The sequence below is a fragment of the Ascaphus truei genome, chromosome 21 (genome assembly GCF_040206685.1).
Source record: "Ascaphus truei isolate aAscTru1 chromosome 21, aAscTru1.hap1, whole genome shotgun sequence".
Taxonomy (NCBI): domain Eukaryota; kingdom Metazoa; phylum Chordata; class Amphibia; order Anura; family Ascaphidae; genus Ascaphus; species Ascaphus truei.
Genome location: NC_134503.1, coordinates 5,402,034 through 5,414,721, shown reverse-complemented (window position 1 = coordinate 5,414,721; position 12,688 = coordinate 5,402,034). Strand labels below are relative to the sequence as shown.

Below are 12,688 nucleotides of genomic sequence, written 5' to 3'. Positions count from 1 at the left end.
TGACCAGAAGTTAAAGAGAAAGTTAGGTCACAAAGTATTTCCTGCATCAATATTCTCATGAGGTTGATGTATTAAAGGTCATGGCTGACAAAGATGGAAACCTCAAGGGAGAATATTTTGGCCCAGGTTCAACGGCCAGTGAGACTCACAAAAACATTCTTCTAAATAAACTAAGCAAATGGGATCTGAGTCATTATGAGCTAATGTGATCAGAGTCGATGTGGGTGGTGGGAAATATTTCATTGAGAGAGCCTTGATTCCCGTAAAACGTACATTGCTTTAGCCTTGCTGTTGCCAATTGAGCCAGAGACAGAGTACACCACCAAAGTGTGCAAACATGCACTGGTAACAATGTTAGCTCATTTTTTCAGTACGGATACTGTAGTGTATACAGCGCTTAACAGAGTAAAATTCACAGACCAGGTGCAGCATCATTTTGGTTCTCCAGCAATAGGCCACTCGCTCCATCTACTCCAATTTGTAGAGAAGTGGCTTCAAGCACGATATTCTTTCATAGTGAACATGCAATTCCCAATGACTAGAAACTCAAGGTTGAAGATGTTAATGAAAGTAATATTGCTTGCTGCCCACATGTGTAGAGTTTTGGCATGGAGTCCTGCATGCCGTATTTTGGTGTTAATTCTTTGTATGCAAACTAATCCTCACCACAAGCATGCTTAGTCATGCACTCACATATATTAGGGTAGGCCTATACTACCGCAGACTGTGCGGAAGCGTCTTGGTTGGGTACTTTATTCTTGGGATCTTGCAAGTTAGGATGTTTGAGACCCACAGACCAGAGATAAATTCTCTAAATTATGTGGTAGTGGCTAAAATACAGTCTTAGGCTACGATTATAGTGCCCGCCGCCGACGGAGCTACAAAAAACTTTGAAGCTTTTGAAATTTTGATTTTGGGAGAGACAGTTGCCACGTGACTCTTTACACCAATCACAGAGCGCCTACTGCACTCTGCTGACCCCCTTCGTGACGTCACTGGCCTTGTCGCCAGCGACATCGCTCCAAACCTAAGTGCAACGTTCGCCAGTGGTGACTGGTGACGTCATCTGTCGCGTCGCCGGCACTATAAACGTGGCCGTACGCATGTGGGGGAGAGGTTTATAATGAAAAGGAACTAGGGTTGTAAAATAGGGGCACCTGGACAGCATGGATGTTGCCTTAATGCGGAGTTGCTGAACTGCAGTACTCAAGCCCCCCCCCCAACAGGTCAGGTTTTCAGGCTATCCCTGCTTCAGTACACGTGGCTCAATCATGATATTCCATGTGACTGTACAATCTGAATTCTCAAAGGCTCTCTTCTTTACAGAGATAACACAGCCCCCAAAACATTACTGTGGCCTTCCAATATTTATCCTTGCTAACACCCACCACTTTCCTATTGCTGCCATTGTATCCTCACCAATCAATATGAAAATCACTATTGCGGTGATAAACGTGGCTCTTCTTGATACGGGTGAAGAAACTGTGGTAAAAGGAACTACAATTTGTGAAGCTTCTTGCAGAGACTTTTATATTACCGTAAGTTACATTTCTGTAACTGGACAGATACTCAATATCATTAGTGTGTGTGTGTGTCCTAGTCCTAGTCCTAGTCCTAAAATGTGTTTTTGTTTATAGATGGCAAATGCTGCGTGTGAAGGTAACAGAGATGCCAAAGATTTGCAGATGCAATTTGGCATTGGCTTCAGATGTTTTGCCCGGGGGTAAAATAAAAATATACATACAGTAGTGGAGCAACAGCGTTCCTGGCACTTGTAAAGTCTGGGAATATTTTCATTCTGTGTTCCCTTCAATGTCAGAACATAACCAGTCACACTTTTTCTTTCTTTGCTCTCTTGCAGGATCAGTTTGACAACTTAGAAAAGCATACACAGTGGGGAATTGAAGTGTTGGAAAAGTACATTAAGTTTGTGAAGGAGCGAACAGAGATTGAAATCAACTATGCAAAGCAACTGCGGTAAGTTGTGTTTTTTTGTCTGTCACCTGTAGAGGTGTGTTTTACCTTCACCAGGGCCAGCGTGATGGTGCTATCTGTGTCACTGTACCGAGCCCTGCGGTTAGAGGCCCCGCTCTCTTCCCCACAACAATGAAACTGATTGCGGGGCATCTGGAGCTGTCTCTTACTCTTTCCCCTTCGCCATCTTTTCCTGCAGGGTTCCTCATCATGGCGCAGCGACGTCAAATGGCGACGCATTGACACGATATGTCACGTTAACGCACCGCCATTTGACATCTGCCCGAGCCTCGCAATATTCCCAGGCAGCCCTGACTCGTTGTGCATGCAGTGCGGTCCAGTGCGCCCAATCACTAACCTGAGGAAGAGAGAACTCTCCAAAGCATGTCTTATAATATCATTTGTTAGTCCAAGTAAAAAAGGTATCACCTAATACGTGTTACTTCTAAAACCTCTGGTGCTCTATTAATTAATGTGTTGCATAGGCGCTTTCATGGCAAATAAAGTAAGAGTACTTTAATACAGATGTAGATCATGTAGAGACCTGTAGCATAATAATTGCAGAGGTTTGCTTACCAATAATAAGAACATGTTATTGGTAAGCAAACCTCTGATTATTATTTTGCTGGGTGCTGCAGGTCTCTATATGGGTTCACAGATCTGTTTCATGTTTCGGCAACGGATTATATACGGCTTCATCATTTTTAGTAGTAGACTGCCCGCCCACCGCCAGTTTCTATACTTTAGCAGAGATAACCAAATGGCTGTCCGACTCCTGAGTGCCGTTTTTGTCTTGGCAATCGCAAAGTTTATGGCAGTAACAATGAGCAGCGGATTCCAGTATGATCATATTTCATTTGTACAGTATCTATGTTGATTATGGGTCACATGGGTTCTTAAGTAATGGTCTTCCTCAATACTTCTGGTTTCATGTGTTCCTATAGGTGGAACTTAAGACCTTGCAAGGCAGGGGGCGCAAGATTCTCTGCGGGGGGCGCAGCGGTTACAGAGGCCCCGTGCGCTTCCCAAAGGCATTTAAATTAAATGCCGGGGGAGCGACGTAGGCCTCTGTAACTTCACTTACCTTGGCTCAGATGGCTTCTGGCAACGCAGCGCCAAGGGTGTCACATGACGCCGCGTTGCCGGCAGGGGAAAAAGACTGTGCACCCCTGTTGTAAGGTGTACATAACTTGATTTTGTATGTAACTGAAGAAGAGTTTGTAGGAGGCCACTTCTATCTTGTTCACCTTCCATGGCCCCAGTGCAGCCGCCTGACAGATTTAAACTTGGTTGTAGAAAGCAGGAACACATTAGTATTCTGTAGTGCTCTGCTCCTGATAAAGTTACACATGCTGTGGTTTTTTTTGCCGTCATGACCATGTTTCAACCTAATGACTGTCAGATTATGCACCTCGTATACAAAGTATTCTCAATATGTGAGCCAGGCACCACGGGTAGTGTTGCTGTTATATTCCTTTAGAAGGGGCTTTGCCTCACGTAGGTAAGAGATAAATGCAAGTAACAGCTCAGAAAATACAATCTACTAACATTATTATACAGGAAGTGTCTCATCTCCTTTCATATCCCCCAGTTGAAGTTGACCGTTCACACAAGGTCCTGGCGATGACTGCTGTGATTACTCAGTAAACACCAATCACAAAACTATGCGCCAGGGATCCAGTCACAGCTAGGGCACTTCTCCGCTTGGGTGTCCAGAGAAATGTTTGCAAACCTCAAGCTCTCCAGTTGCTTTTTTTAATTTATTTTTGCCCATCCTAGTTCTTTCCCCGGCACACTCGCTCCCTTCCCCACCCTGTTCTTCTCTCTCAGCTTTCAGGGTGAGGAGGATCTGTAAATACTTTCTTCATTTAGGTTGGCTGACTAGCACGGTGGGCACTTCTACTGCCAACACTGGCCAACAAAGCATTCCAGTGCCATTATGGCAGTCACTGAGTTAATCACATGCACATACAGTAACAGGAAGAGAGAAATACACGAGCATCCCTGGTTATAAATCATGCAACCTCCTCAATTTCACAAAGTATTTTCTCATAGGTGGTTTTTAGAATTTTGTCGCACTTGAGCAGGGGTGGGCAACTCCGGTCCTCGTGAGCCACCAACAGGTCAGATTTGCAGGATATCACTGCACCACCTGTGCTGAAGCAGGGATAGCGTCTCAATCCTGCATCTCACACTCCATTCTTCTCCTCACTTTTAAAGCTTTACACTCTTCTGCCCCTCCTTACATTTCAGCCCTAATTTCTCGTTATGCACCATCCAGACTCTTGCGTTCTGCTCAAGGATGTCTTCTTTCTACCCCTTTGTATTTAAAGCCCTCTCCCGCCTTAAACCTTTCTCACTGACTGCCCCACACCTCCATAATGCCCTTCCCCTCAATACCCGACTAGCACCCTCTCTATCCACCTTTAAGACCCAACTTAAGACACACTTGCTTAAAGAAGCATATGAATAGCACTGTGGATATTCTGAACACATGATACATAAAGCTTGGCCCCCTGCAGACGCACTTACCAGAACTCCCTCCTACTGTCTCTGTACGTTCTCCCAACCTACCAATTAGACTGTAAGCTCCTCGGGGCAGGGACTCCTCTTCCTTAATGTTACTTTTATGTCTAAAGCACTTATTCCCATGATCTGTTATTTATATTATCTGTTATTTATTTGATTACCACGTGTATTACTGCTGTGAAGCGCTATGTACATTAATGGCGCTATATAAATAAAGACATACAATACAATAGCCTGAAAACCTGACCTGTTGGTGACCCTTGAGGACTGGAGTTGAGCACACCTGCAGTAGACAGTACTTCTGTTAAACCAGGTTACATAAAGTACAAACTTTATTGGAGGGTTATTTTTTTGCACCGCTGCTAGCTACATTGGCCGTTCCTTGTGTATTGGTTAGGGAGGAATGTCTCTTTGCATTTTGCAGCTTGTAACATTTGTTTTCTGGAGGGTTTTGGCTATGTACTGCTGCTACCAGCTCTACACATTTACATGTTTGTCTGAAATGTACAGCGTTTATCATTAAGATATTCTTCTACCTGCCAATGTTTAAATCTTTCTGTCAGTGTTCGTGTCAACCAAAGCAGAGAAGTGAGCGTTGTGTCTCGCTTGTGGTTTTAATAATAACCGTTGTGAAAGACAAAATGGGAAATGCTTCTAAGGAAATGATCCTCCACCTGCTGGGACATCTCCTTTTTACTTGTTCCTTAATATATATTAATCTTCCAAATCCTAGATGCTCCACTTACAAATTGGGAATCTAGAATGAAGTAATGCCCCCCTCCCATAACCTTTGTATTATAACAGAACAGGTATCTTAGTGCTTCCTTGCAACAGTGGCTTGCAAAGCAATTCAGTACAACGGCAGCACAAGTCACACCACTGGAAGTATTCATGTGCCTCTGCTTTCCCTACCATATCCTGTCCACTCCATTAGTCAATTATGTAATATTCTGTTATTTAACTAAGATGTGATGACCGGTTTTATGCAGGGATCACCATTTGGTAACTATAATTTTAAATGGTAAAAATGTTGAGTAGCATTTTATATCACAGGGGGGCTCTCAACGCCAGTTCTCAAGCCTCCCCCTCCCCTCCCCCCCACCCCCCCCCCAACAGGTCAGATTTTCAGGATATCCCTGCTTCAGCACAGGTGGCTCAATCGGAGACTGTCTGACTGAGCCTCTGAGCCACCTGTGTTGAAGTTGGGATATCCTGAACCTAACCTGTTGGGGGGGCTTGATGACTGGAGTTGAGCAGCACTGGTATATCACACATTCCTTTTTATCTGAGCCGCCTGGGAACATTTGGACAAGCGGACATGCAGATACAGATGTAGCAGCGGTCATTGTGCCTGTTACCATGATGCGTTGGGTTAACACTAGCGCGTGAAGCAGTAGGGCTAATGAAAACAATGGTTAAGGCAGGGGTGGGCAACTCCAGTTCTCAATACCCCCCCCCCCCCTACCCCAGCAGGTTAGATTTTAAGGTTATCCCTGCTTCAGCACAGGTGGTTCAATCAGTGGCTCAATCTTCGACTGCTGAAGCAGGCACTGATTGAGCCCCCTATGTTGAAGCAGGGATATCCTGAAAACCTGACCTGTTGGGGGAGTTCTTGAGGACTGGAGTTGAGAACCCCCGAGTTAATGAGATAACACCCCTGTTATTGAATGTTTTAATGGGAATAACGTCTGCTACATCTGTAAATAGAAGTGCTGTTTCAGTATAACTCCAATCCACAGCGTGGTTACCATGAAGATGTACATTACCAACTTGGGATCACTTAAGTTTTAATATTCGGATTCTGTACATTGTTTTTCAGTCCGTCATAATTTAATTCTATATTCAATTGTAAAGAACGGAGTTGGGGTACAAAATAAATTGTATATGGTTTTTTGATAAACAAGAAACAGTTCTTATGATTGTCCATGTTATTATATGAGTTGCCTGGCATATAAAGCCGTGAAAAGACCATTCGCCACTGTTGCTTTTTAAAGTTTTCTTTGTTTTCCACTGTAGAAATCTGTCCAAAAAGTATCAAACCAAGAAGAACTCCAAAGAAGAGGAAGAATCGAAGTAAGACCATCATCATCGTTATGTCAGGAATGCTTGAGGGGGTTTGCACAAGATAATTGTGCTATGCGGGCATCTCTAGCATAGGAAAGGAGCCTTGCAGAAGGCTAAATTTGGGGACGTTTCATGAAAACCACCATACAATGTCCTGTTAATCCCTCTCTGAGGCCTCAGCGTGAGAGACGGATGTTATCGGTGCCATTGTATTCTGAAAAGGAATGTGCTATAAAACCTACAGTCTCTATACACCTCTAACCACGTAATGCTATATTTATTTTTAGGTGGGGATGGAACAGGAATGCCCCATTGTGTGTATAAACTGGATGATTTTAAGAGCACTTTAGGAGGTGTCTCCAAGGTTATCCGCTATAATGGGCATATATTGGTAGGCCTGTCATGCTTGCATGTCTCCATTCTCTGCTAGGGACACATTGAATTTGCTACTATATACATACATTTCTGCTACTAGTTCTAGCCGTACAGGAAAATAAATGTGAGTAACTATATGGAAGATGAACAAATGATGGTGTATAGGCAACACTCAAAAGCAAAATATGGCTCGTCAAATGTTCTACTGGTGCGCAGGAATAATGGAGGGATCCTAACCCACCTACACTATAATCTAGGAAAAGGGGGGGGAGATTCCCAGCACTCAAAATAAAACAACTACGGCAACGGGTTTATGCCAAAGAATAAAGAAATATATTGTATATCACAAAAAGAGATGCCTTTCAGCTTGTGCATTGCAAACAACACTAGACAATGTGTATATACAAAGTGACACAATGGTTGGCAGTGAGAGGGGTGGGGTGGGGAAGGGAACACACAAAGTGGGGGAAGGAAAGAGGGTGAGGAAAGGACACACTGGGTAGTATAAGACAACAGAAAGCATGAGTAATCTGTATGGATGAGGGGGGCAAGTTTCGGGCAGAATGCCCCTTCAGGCCTGTTCCCACAGACCTACAGGGTCTTTGGTACTTCCCTTATACCCCCACCTACTACGAATTGGGTAGTGTCAGACAGTAAACACTGTGAAGTCAGCAATAAACTGAACCAAGGACAAATTCGTAATAATTACAGCATCTAAATCGTCACCTGCTGTGAGCAAAAAACTAATAATTGCCAAACAGAAGAGTGTCCTAGCAGCAAAATAATCACTATGTTTTAGGCATACCTCAAGCTTATGAGAACAGCTCTAAGCCACAAGTGCTGCTCAGTCTGTACACTGTTCACAGTATCAGCCGGAAACCAAGGACTGATAATTGTACAAAAAGGAATGATGGGTTTTTACTGCGGTACAGGCCTATGAATCTGCTAATCGCATAGACTGTCAGAATCCTGGTCTCAGGGACATACCAGTGCATACACAGAAAGCATAGAATTATATGATATCAAGCAATTTGAACCGGATAACAGTACGTGTCCCTGAAACTGTGGGTCTTTGTTGTGCCACTAGCCCAGAATCTGTCATATGGAAGATGACATTTAAAATGTCACGGTGAAGAGTTTTCTTTTACTGTGTGTTTATCTTGCAGGTACACATCATGCAAAGCCTTCCAAACCACACTCAATGAAATGAACGATTATGCGGGGCAACATGAGGTCATTTCGGAGAACATGACTTCACAGATAACAACAGAGCTGATGCGCTTCGTGCAGGAGGTTAAACAGGAGAGGAAATCGGTAGGTGTTTTTTTAATTTATTTTGTAAATGGTTTATTACCTTTTTTATGTAGGCGATTGTGATGGTAATCCCGTCTGGTGTCTCCATTGTAGAAGAACTGTGAGGTTTTATTAGCACAGAGTAATGCATGAAGTCCAACAAGCCATTCATATGTGAGAGCAAAGCCTGCAGGGCAGCAACGTTCAGGAAATCAGGTCAGAATTCCCTGATGTGCCGCAGGTCCATCTGTGCCAGAATAACATGGTTAGCAAGTGATTTAATAATGCACTAAGCTATGTCTGTAATACACAGGGACACTTCACAGCACATCTGAGAGTGCTGCCAAGGAGTCTGAGTGTCCTAAAAGACTCCGCATTAAATAACTGATTCTCTCTGTATTATCATTCCACAGTTCTTGCTTCTTCTAATATTTAACCCTTTAGCTCTGGAAGCAGTCGGCAAGGAATTGCAGAGCAATGTGTTGTATTCTCCCATAGCAACACACCATTAAATTAGCTTGTGTTATACAGACTGAGGTTGCAATGTACGTAACATTTGCCTCCTCTATACTGATCTACATTGCAGTTAAAGACCTGAGACTAATATGCAGTATAATGTCATCATGGGAAAGACGACATCATAAATCAGTTGGTGTATATTGTAGGGGAGAGGGGGGCATCTTCCATGCAGTCTCTGTAAACGCCTGTGCACTTTTGATAGTGCTACTGAAAGCCTGAACTTTGCTGCTTCTTTTTAATCTAAAACCAGTTTCCTTCCCTGACGTGCCGGGCAGATGTGGACAGGCATGGGGTACATTTGGTAGAAAGGTATTGGAGCACTCGCTGAGCTGCGATCAGCTGCCACTGGTGCACGGAGATCAACCCACTGCGGGCTGATGTGTATGGCTTGTGCATCCTCCAAGGCGAAGAAGTTCAAGTTCTGACAAAGGTCTGTGTTGTTCGAAAGGTTTTTTTCTGTGGAATAAAATAGTTTTATACCACGACCTCTGGAGTGCCGGTTCCCTCTTCGTCTTGGAGGTCGCACAAGCCATGGGGTACATTTGGATATAGGATATTTATTGATGGAAATGAAACAAGGCATGTTAGAAATCTTGTTTATTTGTTGAAAATATAAACACTAAATGATGGGGTAAACTCATGAAAGAACAAAAAATATTGCAAAAAGTATGCAAATAACAAACGCCTGTCGCACTGGAACAGGGCGTATTATAAAAAAATCACATTTGTATAAAATGACATTTTATTGCCTACATTTCAACACGGTCTTGAGGCTTTATAAGTGACACTATTGCACTTCGAAGGATGTTAATTCAGTATTGAATGGCATGGTTGTAAGTAATCGGGAAGGTGTTCCCGCAGCAATAACACTGCAATTGTGCCCCATATCTGTGTCTGAATGTGCCCCAGCTGCCATTTTGGAAATTAAGTCCTCTGCATGCTCACTATGACACTTTGACCTAAAGTCTTGGAACCTCATCAGTTTCTTAATAAATGTAGTTTACGATGGAGGCCCTGAAGCTCTGAACAATAACTGCAACACTTTCTTCATGACATGCTTACAATCACAGATGAAAATTCTTACCTTTCACCGTTAAAATGGAAGTTCTTTGTCTCACTGCTAAGATTTGGCCAAATCGGCTGTAAACTCACGTCCGCATCGGCAATCAAAGTGTCCTCTTGTGAGATACATTTCAAGCAATGTTGTTCAAGCAGGAGGCTTTGTCCACATGTTCCCATGTCCGAATGTGCCACCCTCTCCCCTATGCTTATCAATAAATATTTGCAGATATTCCCAGTAACATCCTATTTGCGGAATGTAAAACCACATAGGAAATGCTGCCTTTTTGCAGTTATACTTGTTTGGTACCCTCTCATTTCTGGTAATGTTTGTATTTAAATAGTTCTCTGCTATGATGCTCTTTTGCAGGGATGGCCAACTCCAGTCCTCAAAGGCCTCCAAGAGGTTGGGTTTTAAGGATATTCCAGCTTCAGCACAGGTGGCTCAAGCTGGGACTGATTTGAGCCACCTGTGCTGTTGCAGGGATATCCTTAAAACCCGACCCCCTTGGTGGCCCTTGAGGACTGGAGTTGGCCACCCTTACTCTATTATAATTAAGATTTGGTGATCACACTTTTGAATCTGTAAAGCACAAGGGTTTCAGTGCACCGTGGCAGCAGATGTTGTTTAGTGAATATGAAAAAAGAGCAAAGTATTCATCAAATACAGTCTTGGAATACAATGCTATTAATGTCCGTTCAGCTGGACATAATACAGCTTCAGACAAAGCGATCAGCCAGCCCAGTGACAGTCGGTCATGCCGCTAATAGGCAGTGGATGTCACTGCTTGTTACGTTCATCCCCTAAGAGGAGGTGGCTATGATCCGGGTATGTTTTTGAGCGTGGTACGTGTTGCAGGAATACTAAATGTCTAAATCCAGAAGCCGCCGCCTTTCCTTCAACAGATTTCACCTTCATGAACAGAATAGATATTGAGGCTCGTTTCCCTTTAAATTGTGTCATTGCCATAATCCCTGCTGTATCTCACCATGGAGAATAAATAATGCATGGCTCACGCTGCGCCTGGCAGGAGAAAAATAATGCTGCTGTGCTGAACCCATGAGATAGCAGCAGTTTAAACCTATTGCCCCTGTATGTTTGCCTGCCGAGCCGTTCTTCCTGGGCTCCATTCACTGGTGATGCTGTGGGGTTAGATCTTCTTAGAACACAGACTAGTTACTCCGTGTGCATCATTTCCTCTGGTTTTGTTTTATCGTCCTTCGGATTGCAAATGAGGTCACCAAAACTAGAGGAGGTGCTTAGAATAGCTCTGTAACCCCCGCAAAGCTGTTTCCTGCACTGCTGCAGTGCTACTATATGTTAAACCTGACTGTTTAGTTTGAAGCCTAATGCAGGGGTGGACAACTCCAGTCCTCAAGGGCCACCAACAGGTCAGGTTTTCAGGATATCACTGCTTCAGCACATGTGGCTCAATCCGCCACTGAGCAACTATGCAGAAGCAGGGACTGCTTGAGACATCTGTGCTGAAGCAGGGATATCCTGAAAACCTGACCTGTTGGTGATCCTTGAGGACTAGAGTTGCCCACCAATGGTCAATTGTATGGATTACTTGTAATTCAAACTCCACAGAATCCCTATTGCACTCATATTGGTACATTTCGTTGTTATACAGTACACTGAATATACTTTATCTTGTAAATGCTGCATATCTGGCTGTGATCTTTCATGATCTTCCCTTTTTCTTTTAACCCCCGCCTCCTCCTTTGGATGATACAATTAACTCCTGTACTTAGCATCTTTACCTAGTAGATGGACCAAACTAAAACTGAAAATAAAAAACCTCCTCTACTTCCTAACTTTTAACTAAAACTCGAACTAATTATCTCGACGTATCTCGCTTGTTCCTTTTATCTAAACATTTATTTTCTTGTGGATCCTTGATTTACCTTATATATTAGTTTCTAGTATTTCTTCCCAGATTTTCCTATTGATAAATTGGGTGTTTGTCACAAATAGTTTCCAATGTTCAGGCATCTTATTTTTTGATGATGGCCCTTCTAACCATACATCCAACATGTCCAGTTTGAACAAATCCAGCATCCTGCACTCTACTAGCTCCAAAGTTGACGGTTCTTTGTCTATCCATTTTAGGGCAATGCATCTCTTGGCGATCAAGAGAATTGTCTGTGCAAGCCTGGGATATCTGGTTTTATCACCTGCCCCCCTCCCACAATTTATCAATTTATCAGTCTGCTGCTCAGTCTCTTTCTTGCCTCATATGAACCCTGCGAACATACTATGTACTTTCTTAATATCTTTGTTTAGGTTGATGGGGAGCATCATCATTGGGTAGAGTAAGTTGGGTAATATTGACATTTTAGTCAAATTTTCTCTTCCCCAGAAGGACAGGGGTAGTTTGTTCCACAGTGCAAATTTTTCTTTCATTTTTCCAATTATAGGGGTAACATTAAATGGGTATAGTTTTTTCATATTGGTTGGTATTGTTATACCTAGGTATTTCATATATCCGGGGGCCTATCTGAAAGGGAAGGTGTATTGCACTTTTAATTCCAAATAATAGAGTTAATGCAGATGATTTTAGACTGAAGTGCAAGCAGCTTGGAGGCAAATGTTTGTCAGGTAATTGTAACAATGGAGGTTTCCACATTTGTGATGGGGAACTCACTTTTCCATGCCTTTCTCAACTTTCTATTGAAGAAAGGGAAGCATGATGAATATCTCTTTGGCAGTTAATCCATTTGCATTAAGGAACTTTCCACTTAAGTTCTTGTTTTCATTTCTGCTTCTCATTGCCATTAGCAGTATATGATATGGATATAACCTCATCTAAAGAGATTCCTCCCACCAGGCATTGTTTGGGAATGTTTAAACCAGCATTTTGTCTTCTATACC

At 42.9% G+C, this 12,688-nt stretch overlaps 1 protein-coding gene across 25 annotated transcripts in view; it reads left to right on the top strand.

Annotated features, from left to right (window-relative positions):
* FNBP1 (formin binding protein 1) overlaps positions 1–12,688 on the top strand; it is an 89,202-nt gene that overhangs the window by 24,261 nt on the left and 52,253 nt on the right. For all 25 annotated transcript variants that reach the window (XM_075578650.1, XM_075578653.1, XM_075578658.1 and 22 more), the window contains exons 2-4: positions 1,862–1,977; positions 6,520–6,576; positions 8,109–8,256. In XM_075578650.1, the coding sequence (XP_075434765.1) occupies positions 1,862–1,977; positions 6,520–6,576; positions 8,109–8,256 (321 nt within the window). The remainder of the gene's footprint in view (positions 1–1,861; positions 1,978–6,519; positions 6,577–8,108; positions 8,257–12,688) is intronic.